A 17923-nucleotide genomic window follows, 5' to 3' on the forward strand; every position below is an offset into this window, starting at 1 on the left:
TGAAGAGATCTGTCCCAACCTGCACCTTGGATCACAGCCATCACTTCCTCCTCCTAGCACAGCCCAGCTCAGCTCACACTTGTTATTCTAACCGTTGCTAGCTGTGACATCAGATCCCCACCACCGCCTTGGGTTTCGCAAGCCTCAGTCAGGAGCCAAGTCCAGAAAGTTCCCAAAGTCTTCTGAGTGGGGTAGAAACGGAAGAGTCAGAGATGGGTGAGAAAGAGTGTGTTTCTCTCTGTGAAAAGCCCAAATGAGGTCAGCAGCAGGGTGTTTAATCCACATTGCTCAGCATTGAGCAGCAGCAGCGTTGCGTTAGCGGCGGTGTGAGGTGAACAATGGACCAGTCTGTAATGAGCCAGGGGCCGGGCCGGTGTCCACTCTGTGAGGCTGTTAGCTGTTAGCATCAGGAAACACAGACAACTCTCCCAGGACTAGTGTGGTAAGCTGCTGATGAAGGTAAGACCTAAGAGCGTATCATCTGTCTCTCAGCGTGGTGTATTCCCATGGCTTTGTGTGTTGGAGTCTACATACATACATTCTACCCAAATCATTTTAATTATGTGGAAAAATCCACACATGCATTTTTACTGTTGATATGTATTTGCTTTGGCATCAAACAGGGATCCCATACTGCCAAAGTTATGTCACATTACTGGATATTTTCCATCGGTTATTTTACATGAGTGGTCAAAGTTTTCATGTTGCCTATTATCTTAGAAATACATTCTGGCATTGAAGGGTTTTCCTTTCTTTTCTTTCTTCTCTAAAGAAAGAGTTTTCTCCTTCTGTTGCCCTGTAAACTTTAGCTGCTATGATTAATCTTCCACTGGTAAGCTGAACACACCTGAGGTAACCATTGGTATTCCACTCCTAGTTTCTCTCAATGTGCAGTCAGCAGTGTTGAGGAATTCAGCGCCAGACTCTTCCGAGCTGTTTAGTGAGCTGAATTATTATTTTTGTATTTGGGAGCAAATAAAGTAACGTTGTAAGGAATGGTATCACAATATTTCTGACCCCCCCCCCCCTCCCTACTCTCGTTCCAGGTGCCAGTCTGCGTCCCCACCCCCCATTCTTTCTGCCACACATGGGCAGTGCCACGCCCCGCTCAGCGACAGCGAGGACAACAGGCAGCACGTCAGATACGTCAAAACAGACGGCAGACTCTTGGGCCGGGCCGGCTGGAGCAGCAAGACCGCTAGCCTCTGCAGTGGAGCCTCCCTCTCCTGTGACTTACTGTCCCAGAGCCGACTTACCAAGTCCAAGAGTATTAGCTGCCTGGACAACAAGCTCTCCATCTACAAGCCCTCTGGTGGGGCTCCGGTGGGTCAGGAGGCCCAGGGGGGCCAGGAGGAGCAGAAAGAGTACCAGAAACAGGAGGACCTTCCTGGGGGAGGTGGACTGAGTGGTGGTCCCTTGAGCTGGAGCACCCTCTCCCTGGGACCTTCATCCAACCACAGCCACAAGCGCACCCTCTCTCTCAGCCGCCCCGTGTCAGGGACATCCTCTGTGGCCATCCGTAAGAAGATCTCAGAATGGGAGTGCAGGAGGGTGGCTCTGCCTAGGATGAGCCTGTGTCTGGAGAAGAGGCCTGTAGGTGAGCGTGTGGGCGGCAGCGAGGGCTGCCCCAGCCTCCTCCCCTCACCTTGCAGTGAGAAGACCTTTGACTTCAAGAGCATCCGGAGGATGAGTAAAGCTTTCTCCGAGTGCTCCTGTCCAGAGACAGAGGAAGAGGAGGCAGCCTCAGACAGGGAGTGCCTGGGCCGCTTCCAGAAGAGGCCAGGAAAGACAGACTCCTCTGCGTTATTCCTGAGCTCCCTGTCTGCTCGGAAGGAAACGTCTGCTGTACTCAATCGGATACAAAAGATCGAGAAGGTGCTGAAGGAGAGCCCCATCCAGCCACCGCGGTATCTTAGTAACTGCTATGCACCAGACAAAACGAGACAGAAGTGTTTTATGATAGGTGGGATCGAGGACTTGGACAGTAGGGGCACCAGTAAACGCAGCAGTATATGTTCCGTGGCCACAGAACCAGACGCCCTGCCAGCCTCTGATAAACTCTCCAGACAGAGGTTCAGTATGAGCTCAATCCGGTCAGAGACCGAGAGCCCAGAGCTCCCCTGTCAACAGACCCCGGAGGGCATGCCAGTCAACCCCTTGCCCAAACCTAAACGCACCTTTGAGTACGACGCCAACCGCAACCACAAGGGCACGTCGCCAAGCAATGGACTACCTCCTTGCAGTGCTTCTGAGGAGTCACCGCCCCTGCTGCCCACCACCCCAGCACCCAACATGACGCGAAATCTGACAAAGGACAGGAGCTCCCCCAAGAGACTCCAGGACAGGTGAGAATAGTCACGTCACCTCTAGACGTGTACGCTCTTAGATAAAGGGGTTTGTAATATGTTATCCGACTGTCCCCAAAGGAGAACCTGTTTTGGTTCAAGTTAGAACCCTTTGTGGTTCCAGTTAGAACCCTTTTAGGTTCCGTGTAGAACCCTCTGTAGAAAGGGTTCTTTCTACCTGGAACCAAAAGTGTTCTACCTGCAACCAAAAAGGGTTCTTCAAAGTGTTCTCCTATGAGGATAGCCAAAGAACTCTTTAAGGTTCTAAATAGCACATTCTGTTCTAAGTGTAGTCTTTTGTTGTTATGGCATGTGTCAGTAAGTCCACGGTTCAGTGAACTGATGTTTTGTGTTGTGCTTAGGGCATTCTCAGACAGTAAAAACATGTGTATCTTATCCCCCGGGCCCTTCCTCCCCCTCAGAATCAGCCCTGCTGATCAAACAACATGGCGAACAGGAGATGCTGATTTATGTAGCTGCAAAACAAAACATGGGTCCTGCAGGCTGCAGTAAAAACAGAGAGGCAGTGAATTTGTTTAGTTCCTTTCTGAGAGTTGCACATGGACGGCTAGAACATTTATTTGTCTTGGATTTGTAAATGTCTCTAGCATGTCCTGAGAATGTTTTTAGGGAGGTAAGGATCATAGACCAAGCGTTTACTTTGTTGGTGTTCAAGTGTATCTATCTGACTACAGTTCTGGCTGTAGACAGTAGTCAGATAGACAGTAGAGCGGCCTCGCTCACTTCGTAGTGATGCTGCTAACTGAATTGGTTCCAGCATGTCTGCCTCTGTTCAGCGTTTGATAATAAGCATATAAACATTGAATCTGCTGTTAATTTTCTTAAGGCCTCAATGTTTTCCTGCATTAGAACGACAGTATTTTTGGCTTCATATGAAGAGGATAGCATTGTTCTATTGATATTGTTCATAGCTTTTGTTTTTCTGTTTTTTTCTAATTTGATTTGTCTAGAATGTTGCCATTGAAATGGAATATGTTAAATGTAGTTTCTGCTGTTTTTCCAGTGTTATTTTGTAATAATGTCAGTCTTTCATTGAACAACATTAAGTAGCCTAATTGCAATATAAAACAAATTTCAAATGTCAACTACATTAGACAGGGCATTGTGTATCTTAGTATAAGGCCAGGTAACAAACGTCTGCTGTCCGTGAGAAACAAAGTATTATTGTAAATAGGTCTATAACACAATGCACTGTAATAATGGTTGATATAGAACATCCTTAAATATCACTGCTCAGCTCCAGCCAAACTGTTCATGTCCAAGACCATCAATTGTTCTATCCTTGAAATCCAACAGCTTTTCAACAACGTTCCAAGTCACTCTTACATCAAAACAGGACTGTGTTCTTCTTCTATCATGCCCGTTATTTAGCAAAGGCCTACAGTGTATTGTCTTGCCAGTGGACACCCCAAGGTTCCCAGTGTGCCTCCTCATCCTTCTTCATTATGTTGCTATAGAGCTGTGCAGTACAGGCAGCTATTAGCCTGTTATGTCTTTCTGGAACACTTGATATTGTTTATTACCCTCGTTCTTTATCCCCCTTAAAATTGCCTTCAGAGCACAACTTGTTCAGGCCAATGACTAAGGGCAGGGCCTTGCCAGATCCTCTTGATGAGCGGGGAAAAGATCCTTTAATGTCCCTGACTTGGAGTCAGTGTTTAACATGCCTGCGGCAGACGCAATTTCAGAGCATGTTTAAAAGCCATGAGCCGTCAATGGTGTAGGACAGCAGGATAGCAGGCGTGATCTCACTGATCTAATGGAGAGACACTCCCCCTGTCCTGTTCTGAGCATTCAGAGTCCAGACACACACAAGCTGTCATGCTGTGTACATACGTACAGTACACAGAACTCCAGATTTTTTGGGGGTTGGTGGTAAATATACAGGAAATTACTTTGTGATTGGAGCATATGTTGCTGTCAGTGTAATTAGTTTAGTGGTTCTCTGAACCAGTTCTCTCGCTCTCTCGCTCGCTCAGCTTCATAGAGGGCTGTTGAGGGATGAGGCATATTTGGGTCTCCTTGGAACAGTGGCTTTCATCCTCTCAGGTGGTCCTCGTTGATTGTAATCGGCCAGTAGAGGATGTCAGGATGGAATGAAACCTCTGGACTGCAGCTCTCCTCTCCACTGTCTCAGCACACAGCCATGCATGATTAAATGCAACATTCTTTTTTGCTTTTTTCCATCCTCCCTGTTTCTTGTTTCTTCCCATCTTTCCTTCCCTCCCATTCGCTGTCCTCCCTCTTTTCCTCTCTGTGATTCTCCCTCCACCAATCCCCTCGCTTTCTCTTTCTGACTCTTTCTCTCTTTCTGACTCTTTCTGACTCTCTCACTCTCTCACTCTTTCTGACTCTTTCTCACTCTCTCACTCTTTCTGACTCTCTCTCTCTCTCTCTGACTCTTTCTCTCTCTTTCTCTCTGACTCTTTCTCTCTCTTTCTCTCTGACTCTTTTTCTCTGACTCTTTCTCTCTCTTTCTCTCTCTTTCTCTCTGTCTCTCTCTCTCTCTCTCTCTGACTCTTTCTCTCTGACTCTTTCTCTCTCTTTTTCTCTGACTCTTTCTCTCTCTCTCTCTCTCCAGGGAGTCATGTGAGTTGGAGGATGCTGCCAGCCTGGCCTCCTCGTACCCGTCCTCTCACACAGAGAATGGCACTGTTTCCACAGAGACTCGCAGCAGCAGCCGGCCCAGCTCCAAAAACACTTTAGAGGAGAACGCCTATGAGGACATAGTGGGTAAGCATGGTGCTGTGTCTGGATACCTGAGGATAACACAGCCTGACCTGCAACACTTACTGATGCATTGTAATTCAGTGAATAACCAGGATTGTTGAAAGCCAAACTCTGTTAGTGACTGCTGATGCAAGCAGTAATTCCAAAATCCTTTCACACACTTGGTAGATTTCTAGAGAGGTCTGATTGTTGGCCACTCTCTCATATCCTCACACTCTCAGCTGCCAAGTAGACTGGATTGTCTTTATTCTGAAGGATGGCCTGAAGATGTGCTGCTTTCTGGTTTCACCATCAACTCCTAATTGTTATGGACTGATAACAAGTATTTCTTTATATGCTATAAACTGTGTGTCTGTCTCCAGACAATGGTTATGTGGGAGCCAGAAACAACAGATGGGTTATATAATGCTAGCTGGCCTTCCCCTGTTTAAAAGGAATTTGACAGGTGTACATTTATACCCCATCTGCTTTCTATTGGACAATCCCAATTAGCTGACTGAAAAACTCTCAGGGCTTTTCAAAAATCAATGCTAGATTTATACTTCATATTCCTGCTTTATGTTTATTCAGCCCTGTATGGTTATGTAAAGAAAATTGATCATCACTCACTCTTCATTATCACTCACTCTTCATTATCTTTAGACAAAGAATGGCATTCCGCTGTTTACTGGATTATATTGTAAGATAACTCTGTGGCTTGGGAAAATGTCAACTTGATGTGCCTCAGCTAAAAGCCCAGACCTAGCACTAAAGCTAATTTCACATAAACCAAGTGTTCGACAGTCTCACAATGAATTGTTTTCACAAAATTGGGGGAATATCTATCCTCCAACAAGGACTTTTGACCTCTTGATAGTTTTAGTAACATGGAAAACTACAATATAAGCAAGACCAACTATACATTCTCTGTATTGAGGGTGACAAAGTACAATTGTATGCCAAATTCCTTTCCAGTAGTAAACGTCCTGAGGACTGTGGACAGTGAAAAGGCTGGTTCTCCTGAGGTGCTTCATGTGGCAGCGATGTCTGTCACGTCTTGCCCGGCCATTCTCGGCCCCTCCACTATAAATCTACTTCCTGCTCATCAGGCTTGAATGTGAGACCCAGTAAAAGAATGGGGGCTGACATGTTTTTAGTTGGAAATTAGAGATTGAGTGTTGGTTGATATATGTTTGTAGCCTTTGAGCATTTTTTTTGCAAGCACATGGGTCAAATTAAGACTGTGATGGCCATATTTCTCCCTCATACATGGTTGACTCTCTTCCTCTATTCGTCCTCTATGGCGTTTTATTCAGTCTCTGAAGATGACCAATGGTTCCAGGCAGAGCATGAATCGGTGGCCGCGAGAGGACCCGGGGGACTTTCATGCGTACCCCAACAAAGAGTCCATTGTTCGCCGGCCGAACACCTCGAGTATGGGATCGGCGATGCGGTCGAAGGCATTTTGGCTGAATGATGATTAGTTAGAGAGAAATACATTGCCTCTGTGAGCTGTCCCTCCCCAGTAATCCTGGCTTCTCCAGTCTGAAATAGGCCTAGCTGGCTCTGATCACAGCATGGAATGGCGGTCTCCACCACCGCTAAGCAGCGGTTTACAGGTCAGATGTTCCGTTGGAGGCAGCAGCCACAGCAGTGGGAGATAAGCCATGTTCTAGTCCCTCTCCGCTCGTATTTCAACGTGTAACAGCCCAGACACTTTGGACTCAGACACACACAGCCCTTCTCGAAGCATTTAATCAACTATGTGAGGAGATCATAGCTGTCTGAGGCAGTAGCCCACTGACAATGAGTACATCAAATAAAGATTCTTCTCAAAATAAAATAAAATGTTCTACATGCGCTGGATACTACTGGTGGAGACATTACTGTGAAATCCTTGCTCACGGGCCCTTCCCATCGTTTCAGAATAATAAAAAATAGTAACACAAGGAATAAAATAAACTACACAAGAATGGAGTTATATACAGGGAGTACGAGTACCAGATCAATGTGCAGAGGTATGTGGTATTTGAGGTAAATATGTACATGAAGGCAGGGTAAAGTGACTAGTCATCGTGATAGATGATAATAATAAGACTAACATATAGAACAGAGTAGCAGCAGCATATGATGAGTGTAAAAGTGTCCAACCACTTCCGTATTCAGGGCATCACTGGTACTTCCTGTTTGAGATTTTGTTTGTAAACAGGAAGCAGGAAAATGGAGTCATGGTCAGATTTGCCAAAGGGAGGATGAGGGAGGGCCTTGTTTGCATTTCTGTTGGTAGAACAAAAGTGGTCTATAGTTTTAGTGCCATTAGTGGCACAGGAGACGTGTTGGTAGAAGTGAGGTAGGACGGTTTTAATTCTCCACCCGACCACTTGTTTGTTTATGGCTCCATACAGTTGAGCGCCAGAGTGGTGTTGGTTTGTGGAGGGATGTAGACAACTGTGATAATTACAGATGAGAACTCTTGGTAGATAAAAGGGTCTGTAGCTTACCATGAGGTATTCTATATCAGGTGAGCAAAAGCTAGAGATTTCCTTCACACTGGAAACAGCACACCAGTTGTTATTTATGAAAAAAACACACTCCTCCTTTCAACTTCCCCGAAGCTGCCGTCCGATCCTGCCACTACATGGAGAATCCACTGAGTACTACGTGCATATCGTCATCATCCAGCCATGTTTCATTAAGTCATATTGCAGCTTTTCAAGTCTCTCTGATTAGATACTCTCGAATGAATTCTTGAGTGACTGGACATTTGCCAATATTCACTGGTTTCTCATTCTGAAGCAAGTGAAGTCAGTCTGAAGTCAGTGTTTCTTATGTCTAATTGGCAACTGTCAAAATGTACTTTGAGAAGATCAGTCATCTGCCACCTGTGTTATGATGAAATTCATGATTCATTATGGTGCTTTTCAAGTCTCTCTGATTAGATACTCTCAAATGAATTCTTGAGTGACTGGACATTTGCCAATATTCACTGGTTTCTCATTCTGAAGCAAGTGAAGTCAGTCTGAAGTCAGTGTTTCTTATGTCTAATTGGCAACTGTCAAAATGTACTTTGAGAAGATCAGTCATCTGCCACCTGTGTTATGATGAAATTCATGATTCATTATGGTGTTATGGTATAAATGGTTATATTATGACAAGCTATAGTTTGATTGGCGTAGTGCCACTGGGAATAGGTTTCCTGTCTGGTGAATCAGGATCTGTACACAAGTGACTCAGTAGTAATGGATTATGCCTGCGTCATCAACCCCAAGCTGAACTGAGTCTCTCTAACATCATTATGTCAACAGTGGTGGTGGTGAGGTAAGACGGCCTCCCTGGCCTGTCTGTCTGAGCCAGATTATCTCTGCTCTAACACTGCATGGGAATCTGCTGACTGGAATAATGATGCTTTGTTTTGTCTCTGTAATCATACATTTCACATAGATTTATGAATTGCTGATGAATACAGTATGGCATTTCTCTTTAATTTACAGTTGAAGTTCTCTGAAGGATGTACACTGTACAGTTACAGCATGGTTTGTGGTGCCACCAAACGTTTAGACAGATCTCAAGCCCGTTTTGGTCCCCTGAACATCTCTGTTTATTACATGAATGACTGGTGCCACTGTAGCAGCCACTCGTTGGCGAGGGACATTCTGTCCATAGCCCTTTTATGGGGTAATCCCATCCTGACATTGTGTAGATAGTCTGTCCTCTGTCTCGCTCTAGAGAGAGCCTATTGTGTCAACAGATGCCGAGTCACAGTGTGGGTGCAGCCAGGTCAGGAGTGGTGTGCCCACTATGTGTGTGTGTGTGTGTTTGTGTGTGTGTTTGCGTGTGTGTGTGTGTGCGTGTGTTTGGATGTGAGTAACCACAGCAGTTGATTAGTACCTTCCAGTGCGTCAGAAGCCATGGAGACATATCATCATCCCAGCAGGCTGTCATTACTCTGCTTCAGTTGAATGGGGTCCAGAGCACTGAGACATCAGTCAGTCCAGCCCTAGAGCTGGGCCATACAGATAAATATCCATGTCGCGATAAATTGCCTGAATTGATGTGATAATGATAAATATATCAATAGTTTATAACATTAATGTGCACCACAGTATATTTTTTCATATTACCCTTAAAACTACTATTACTGGCCTCCCGGGTGGCACAGTTGTCTAAGGCACTGCATCGCAGTGCTAGCTGTGCCACCAGAGATTCTGGGTTCGAGCCCAGGCTCTGTCGCAGCCGGCCGCGACCGGGAGGTCCATGGGGCGACGCACAATTGGCCCAGCGTCATTCGGGTTAGGGAGGGTTTGGAAGGCAGGGATATCCTTGTCTCATAGCGCACTAGCCACTCCTGTGGCGGGCCGGGCGCAGTGCACGCTGACCAGGTCGCTAGGTGTACGGTGTTTCCTCCGACACATTGGTGCGGCTGGCTTCGGGGTTGGATATGCATTGTGTCAAGGTTGGGTTTCGGAGGACGCATGGCTCTCGACCTTCGCCTCTCCCGAGTCCGTACGGGAGTTGCAGAGATGAGACAAGACTGTAACTACTACCAATTGGATACCACGAAATTGGGGAGAAAAAAGGGGTAAACCCCCCCCCCCCCCAAAAAAAACTGCTACTACTAGTCTGTAGCCATCAATTGCCCAATTTAACAATCACACACACAATTTCGTGGTAAACTTATTTCATTTCATTTCAAACTTCATATTTCTCTAGTAGGCTACTCGTAACAAACAATATCAGCAAAATGCCTGCGATAAGTGATCGGTGTATCATCAGCTCTGATAATACATAGGGAGGGAAGAGGGAAAAGCCCAGTCTGACTGGAATTTCATTTTCACTATGACATGGCAGAATGCTCTGATGTTCTCACTAAGATGGTTCATAAATAGGCAATAAATTATGAACCCCTTTTAACAAAACAGATACCTTTAACAGATACATTTAGCACAGTTTAACGTTGGCCTTCAAGGTGTTCCTCCGTTTATAGGATTCTCTTCCATCATTGAGATGCTGAAGTGTAGATTTAGTGTCGTCTCTTTTAACAGACACTAGCTCTGCTGTAGGACTCATTCTCGTCTTTCACTGCAAGTCTTTCCCATCATGCCTTTCGACACCATCTGGCTCTGTTTTCCTTTTTAGTGCAGTTCCTTCGTTTTCTCACAACCTTTTCAGACCCAGCTGAAATGCTATTCTCAGAGCACGTCTGGGTGGACATGGGCAGGGGTGTTATACAAGTTTTTATACACGCTGGCTGGCCTTTATCCAGGTGACATCAGTGAAAGCAGTGCTGTGTGAGATTCCCGTCAGTGTGCAGTGGGAAAACCCAAAACTCTTTGTGCAACACCTCTGAAATGTTGAGTGAACATTTCTACATCAACAGTCACATTGCAAAGATGTGAGAATGAAGTTCAGTGATACCTGAGAGGAAGAGGAAGAGGAGGAGGATGTCCCGCTCCTCTCCTCCCCTTCGCCTCCCGCAGCAGACAGCCTGCATACTCCGGCCGTGACTCACCACTAGCAGCCCAGTGTCCGGGAGTCTCGGCACAGTGCAGTCGGTCAGGGGCCGCCGGGGCCCTGGGCCAACAGTAACTGTTTAAAGAGACAGTACATTTGGGCATTGTAGCAGCCAGTTGAGAGTGACCTTTAACCTGGCCCCTGCATGACTTATTTGATCTGTGCTACACCACTGGGAGCCTCTCTCCTGCCCCCCAACTCCCTCTCCTGCCCCCCGTCATCTCACACAGACTCTGGCCTGAAGCCCCTGTGGCTTTGTCTTGTCTAGTCAAATACCTTCCTTCTCCCTGAACCTTAACAGATCCTTCTGAACAGCTGCTGCTGTTATCTTAGACCTTAATCTGTTTTCTTAATGTTGTCACACAGAGAAGGAGAACCCGTACGAGGACGTGGACCTGAAGAGGAGGAGTTTGGGTCGGAAGAACCGCTTGGTACCAGAAAGCAACCGGACCTGGACCTCCCAGAAACTCAACTCACCTCCTCAGGTAACCCAGCTAGCTAGCAGAACTGAGGTATTTTCCAACGGTAAAATTCTCCCTCAGACTAGAGTTAGATCTCTGAAACCTGGACAGGATCCTCCAGTAATCATGTTTCACAGCTAGATTTCTCATTATTTGCGCTACAGAAGCCTTTTGATGTGTTGAAACCTGGTGGAGTTCCAGTAAAATACTGTCAGTCTGCCTGGAAATGTAGGTTTGGCTCTGCTGCTTCAATATGGATGTGCACTGTCTCGTCGTAGGAAAGACGATTTAGAATTTCCTGGGAATGTTCAGCTGGGAATGAGGTCACTGTGCAGTGAGGAAAATATATTGTATTATTGGGTACGGTTACTTATTGTCATGACAAAAACCTCAGTCAATCCCAGACCAAACCAGGATCCATTGCTTCATCCTATGGGGCCTGGTCAGAAATTGTGCACTATAAAGGGAATAGGTTGCCAACTGGGGCACAGCCTCAGTATTGTCCTCTCTCTCCCCCTCCACAGCTGCCCTCTCAGCCCAGTAGTCAGTCCCTGCGCCTCTCTGGTCCCACAGACAAGAAGAGTCACCGTGCGTCCCACCTGTCCAAGCGACACAGCCATGATGACATGCTGCTTCTGCCGCCCCAGCTGGGGGTCTCTCCCTCCCCCTGCTGCCTGCTGGATGACAGCCTGAACAGCGCCAGCGACACCCTGGCCTCCCGTAGGCACCGGAGGATCCCCAAGGTACAATATAAAACACTCCAGGCTGTAGGAATGAACCTGTTCTCTCCATGAGGATCTCCTCAAGGACTATTCTATTCTTGCAAGCCATGTATCTACGGGGCATTTTGCCTGAAAGGCAAAATGAAGATGGATTTGCTATAGACTATACAAATGTCATTATTTTGAATAATTCCTAAATGCACTGTGACGGAAACTCTTTGCTGTTTCTGTTCATACTCTGTTTTAAACACAAGCCATATCCCAGGGATAGTTCTGGACATGCAGAGAGAGAGAGCACTGAGAAGGATTTTCGGAGGATCTCGGCCTCCTCCCACGCACTAAATGGAGCCAACTTTGAAGAGCTTCACCACAAGAGACCAGATTGTCCTCTACTGTAGGTTGCACACACACTGAGCTTCCCCTTTCCTCTCACTGTTTACAGATGGTCCAGAGAATCAACTCCATTTACTCTACCAAGAGAGGGAAGAAGAGGTTGAAGAAGCTGTCCTTGTCTAATATTGAGACGGCATCTCTGAGAGGTACATAGGGGCTCCTCCCTTCCTTCTCTCCATCCACTGTCTGGATCAGGGAGTAAATATTTGTCTCCCCCACCCACATAGTGTCCCAGTCATCTCATCTCTATGGCATAAACATACAGTTGTAGAGTTGACCCCTGACCCTAAACAAACCTTTCTCTCTCCGATCTGTTTACAGATGACAACAGCGAGAGTGAGAGCGACTCTGATGACAGGTTCAAAGGTGAGAGGTCACAGTATGCAGTTGAAGCTCAGTCTCTGGAGAACAATGGTGCACTTGGTCTATAGCTGTCTGTTTCTGCACAGACAGAGGATTTGTCCCACTCACAGCAGATACAACAAGCGCACGTCTCTGTTTTGACAAGTCAGTGTTTGGAGCGAGACATCGATCAAGTGACTTGTGACCAAAGGGACCACAGAAATGTAACTGAAAGGCAAAATGAAGATGTCATGGATGTGCTTTAGACTATACAACTGTCATTCTTTCATATAAATACTAAATGCACTATGTCCGAACTCATTGCTGATTCTGTTCATACTCTGTTTTAAACACAAGCCATCTGTGATGACAGTTATGGTGAACTATAAGGTTTGTATTTCTCTCTAATCTGTGTTTAGGTTGTTATGTGTTGGACTGTGTGAGGATAAACATGTGTGAGTATAGAGGTTTAATCAGTGTGTTGAAACCCAGCTAACGTTTTAAATCCGGTTAAGTTTTGGTTCTCAGAATGTTTTTGGCAGGTTAGAGAACAATCATTTAACCTCCATTTGTTTGGTTTTCAAAGCATTTTGTGATAAAAAAAAAAATCATCCCAGGAACTTCCTGGCAACTTTTCAGGGGGAAGTTCCTTGAATGTTTGATTTCCTTTTACATTGTAACATGGTTTTGGAAACATCATGCTTGACTAAATATGTTCCAATAATGATTGGAGAACATTCTCTCATTATGTTCTCTCTCAACCTAAGGGGAATCCAATGGTAACATTTCATTAGTTATGGGAATGTGTCTCGTTAGCTGGGAAGTGGATGTTGGACTGTAAGTTCTTTGTCAGACTGCATGGTTTGTAGTGCATTATTAGCTGTGAGTGCTGTCAGTTGTGTGTAGTACACAGTGTTTGGGATATGCATTTTGTCGATACAACCCTGTACTGAAGATTGAACTGTCCATATCCCTTTCTCTTCTCTCCCCAGCCCACACCCAGAGGCTGCTGAAGCTGCAGTCAATGCTGCGGAGGGCCCCTAGCTACCGCACACTGGAGCTGCAGCTGATTGAGTGGCAGGAGAGGGAGCTGTTTGAGTACTTTGTGGTGGTGTCCCTCAAGAAAAAGCCCACCAAGAACTCCTTCTCTCCCGAAGTCACCTACCAGTTCCCCAAGGTAAGGGAACAACCAAACTGTATACTGGCCCCTCGAGTCCCTTGGTCATGGGTCAGACAGCAGTGTCAAGTCCCTTAAGTGAGAGAGAGGATTTAAACAGGAAGGGGTCCTGGTACATAACTGTTTCTTCTGAGACATTACTCACTGGACCTACAGAAGTATGTATGCTGAGATCTGTGATATATGGAGGTCGGAGACCCTTACCAATGTTGTTTGCATGTTGAAATAGAATTGAAAATTGCTTATTTTCATACAGAACAATATTGATTTCGGCAGTCAAAAACGTCAGTGTTATTTCATCTACTTTTAGTAGCCATTATGGCCACTTTAGTCCAGCACATACAGTTCCTTCAGAAAGTATTCGTACCTCTTGACTTACTCCACATTTTGTTCTGTTACAGCCTGAATTCATATATATATTTTTTTATGTCTCCCCCATCTACACACAATACCCCATAATGACAAAGTGAAAACATGTTTTAAGAAATATTTGCACATAAAAAAAAGGAAATACAGAAATATCTAATTTACATAAGTATTCATACCCCTGATTCAATACATGTTATAATCACCTTTGGCGGCGATTACAGAGTCTTTCTGGGTAAGTCTACTAAGAGCTTTACACACCTGGATTGTACAATATTTGCATATTATTATTTTTTTAATTCTTCAAGCTCTGTCAAGTTGGTTGTTGATCATTTCTAGCCATTTTCAAGTCTTGCCATAGATTTACAAGACAATTTAAGTCAAAACTGTAACTAAGCCACTCAGGAACATTCAATGTTGTCTTGGTTAGCAACTCCAGTGTATATTTGGTCTTGTGTTTTAGGTTATTGTCCTGCTGAAAGGTGAATTTGTCTTCCAGTATCTGTTGGAAAGCAGACTGAACCAGGTTTTCCTCTAGGATTTTACCTGTGCTTAGTTCTATTTCATTTATTTTTATTTAAAAAACCCTGTGTAGTCCTTGCTGATGATAACTATACCCATAACATGATGCAACCACCATGCTTGAAAATATGAAGAGTGGTACTCAGTGATGTGTTGTGTTGAATTTGCACCAAACATAACATTTTGTATTCAGGACATGAAGTTAATTTCTTTGTCACATTTTTTGCAGTTTTTCTTCAGTGCCTTATTCTAAAACATACATCCTGTTTGTAATATTTTTATTCTGTAAAGGCTTCCTTATTTTCATTCTGTCATTTAAGTTAGTATTTAGGAGTAACTACAATGTTGTTGATTCTCCTATCACAGCCATTAAGCTCTGTTTTAAAGTCACCATTGGCCTCATGGCGAAATCCCTGAGTCGTTTCCTTCCTCTCCGGCATCTGAGTTAGGAAGGACTGTAGTAACTGGGTGTATTGATACACCATCCAAAGCGTAATTAATAACTTCACCATGCACAAAGGAATGTTTAATGTCTGTTTAATTTTTTACCCATCTACCAATTGGTGCCCTTCTTTTCGAGGCATTGGAAAACATCCCTGGTTTTGTGGTTGAATCTGTGCTTGAAATTCACTGTTCGACTGAAGGACCTTACAATTATCTGTATGTGTGTAGGTACAGAGATGAGGAAGTCATTCAAAAATTATGTTAAACACTATTTTTGTCCATGCAACTTTATGTGAGTTGTTAAGCACATTTTTACTCATGAACTTGTTTAGGCTCGCCATAACGAAGGGGTTGAATATTTATTGACTCAAGACATTTCAGCTTCTAATTTAAAATTGATTTGTAAACATTTAAAAATATATAATTCCACTTTGACATTATGAGGTATTTTGTGTAGGCCAGTGACACAAAATCTGAATGTAATCCATTTTAAATTCAGGCTGTAACACAACAAAATGTGGAAAAAGTCAAGGGGTGTGAATATTTTCTGAAGGCACTGTAGATGCAGATATTGCTGAAGAGTAGGGCCATGGCCGTAACATACGGGTTGAGGGAGTTTTCGGAGTTTATTGACAGTAAGTGGTGTAACCAGGAAACGGTTTCTATGGTAGTTAAGTGTTTACTTACTCAAAGATCTCTTTTTAAGTTATTTAAGATTTGCTTCAGTGATAGAATCCCCTGGGAGATATCGGTATGCTGGTTCTCTGCCAGAGAAAAGCCTGACCCAATGACGTCGGGGGGGAGAGGGGGTAGAGAGGGAGGTTGGGGGTGATAAGGGGAGGAGGCACTGACCCTGTGTGGGAGAATGCTTAGGCTGGTCATTTATTCTTACTGTAGGGGACGTTTTTGGGGACCCTGTAAAGAGGACAGACTCAGTAGACTGTAAGCGTCTGGGTCTGTTTCTGACTGAGACGTTTCCTGTTCCTTTCTCGTCTCACAGCTAGAGAGGCCCACCAAGCTGATGAGGGAGGCAGAGCAGAGACTCAAAGCCATCCCCCAGTTCTGCTTTCCAGATGCCAAGGACTGGACCCCAGTGTCTGAATACAGCAGGTACAGTACAGATTACTATACAACCCCACTGCGTCACAGAGGAAAGCTCACCACCACACTGTTGGTCTATTAGTCCCATTCCTTGCCTGAACCAGATGGGTACTAATCAGTTGTGATGCACAAGTGTTCCATATATAGATTAAGGTTAAAAAACTAACAAATCGATAGTATGATTAGACGTGTAAATATCAACGAGTAAAATTAGGAAGAAAACACAAAGATGTAATGCCATTATCTTCATGAAATCCTGGTAGATTCTTACTCTCACTCCTGCTCCTGACAACGTGGGTCCCTAAAACAGTCTTCTCTCTCCGCCACAGAGACTGTGCTACTTCACCAACCCTAACGTGTGAATGAGATCCAACACTATGTTTCCTTTGATCACTGTTCAATCTCTACAATCTGTATGCTGGTTTGACTATAACAGAGACTGTGTGTGTGTGTGTGTTTGTGTGTGTTTCGGTACAGTGAGACCTTCTCGTTCATGTTGACTGGAGAGGATGGCAGCAGGAGGTTTGGGTACTGCAGGCGTCTGCTGGTAAGCAAGCCACCATTAGTTCACTGGTCCCTGTTCTGTTCACACCCTGCTGAGCCAGCCCTGTTTGTTTTGACAAGGTTTTTTTCTTTCCTGTGGGACCATTGAGGTGTTATTGCATCACCAAACTGGGTGTGAATAGGAGAGAAAGTAAATAAAGTGCATTTTAATGTCCGTATGTAACAAAGCTTGGTTGTTTTTGCCTTTCAAAACGGTCGGAATGAATCCTAGTAAAACTGGACTCCTTCTGTTTCATGAGAGTTTCTCAGGAGAAGAATGCCGAAAAACATCATGAAATGTCTAAGTTTGTCATTGTGGAGCACAACCCGCCTGTAAGGGTTTCTAGTCATTTGATGTTTTACGACGAGCCCACATTTGGCTTGAGTTCAGAAAGTATGGAGGTGTGGGATGTTGTGCTTGCTGTGATTTGTTTTTAATGTCACTGTTATGCCCAATAATGTGTACATTCACAAAGTGTGTATGTTTTGTAGGGTTTGTCAGTGTGTTTTAATAGCCTACTGTATTTGTGGGTCGCGTAGACCGAGATGGGGGCCATTCTTAAACTCAGTTCTGACTGTTACTTGACTGTATTGAGCTCAGTAGTTGCTGACATTAAGTAGCTGTAGATCAGACGACTCCTGATGCTGTGAGAGAGGTGAGTTTCCTCCTCTCCGGTAACCCAGCTCCTTCCTTCCCTGGTGGAAGTCTAAGGAGTTGGCATGAACAACACATTCCTAAGGACTTTAACCAAGTTCCACATGCTTGATTTAATCATCCATTTAGAGAAAGCAGAGGAGAAAATTGCATACCTAATATGGACAAGTGGATTTCGGGATTTCTTTATATGTATGCACGTGTTAATTCGTGTGTGTGTGCACGTGTGTGTGTGTTAGATGGATAGATCCAGGAGGCCTGGTTGGCTCCAGAGTAGACTGGTCTGTGATTGTTTAGTGTGGAGGGTAGAGGGGATTATTAACTGTGTAGAGACTGCAGCACCTGTGTTTAGTTTACAATGGGAAGCTTCAGTCTCTCCAGATTAAATACGTCCACCTCCAGCAACTGAAAGACCAGATTTATAAATATTTCTTCAACCACCGCCGATTGTGAACTAACCTGGTACTTTCTCTGAATAAAAGCAAGTACATCATATAGCTTTGGTCAAATTAAGCTGTTGGCTTTATCATGTTTGTGTGTATGGTATTGTTTCTCATTGATGTTGCATTATAAACCTTATAAATGTTGCATTATATTCTCATTGATGTTGC

The 17923-nt window shown here is 44.6% G+C and overlaps 1 protein-coding gene across 4 annotated transcripts in view; it reads left to right on the top strand.

Moving 5' to 3' along the window:
* The window catches only part of LOC129834703 (DENN domain-containing protein 2B-like), an 80711-nt gene that overhangs the window by 40061 nt on the left and 22727 nt on the right, over positions 1-17923 (top strand). For 3 of the 4 annotated variants that reach the window (XM_055899928.1, XM_055899927.1, XM_055899925.1), the window contains exons 3-12: positions 1047-2345; positions 4948-5099; positions 10953-11071; positions 11572-11790; positions 12212-12308; positions 12484-12528; positions 12924-12959; positions 13497-13681; positions 16014-16123; positions 16592-16661. In XM_055899928.1, coding sequence (XP_055755903.1) covers positions 1047-2345; positions 4948-5099; positions 10953-11071; positions 11572-11790; positions 12212-12308; positions 12484-12528; positions 12924-12959; positions 13497-13681; positions 16014-16123; positions 16592-16661 — 2332 coding nt within the window. The remainder of the gene's footprint in view (positions 1-1046; positions 2346-4947; positions 5100-10952; positions 11072-11571; positions 11791-12211; positions 12309-12483; positions 12529-12923; positions 12960-13496; positions 13682-16013; positions 16124-16591; positions 16662-17923) is intronic. The other variant, XM_055899926.1, reaches the window with a different exon arrangement.

Source organism: Salvelinus fontinalis, chromosome 35 (assembly GCF_029448725.1).
Source record: "Salvelinus fontinalis isolate EN_2023a chromosome 35, ASM2944872v1, whole genome shotgun sequence".
NCBI classification, from domain to species: domain Eukaryota; kingdom Metazoa; phylum Chordata; class Actinopteri; order Salmoniformes; family Salmonidae; genus Salvelinus; species Salvelinus fontinalis.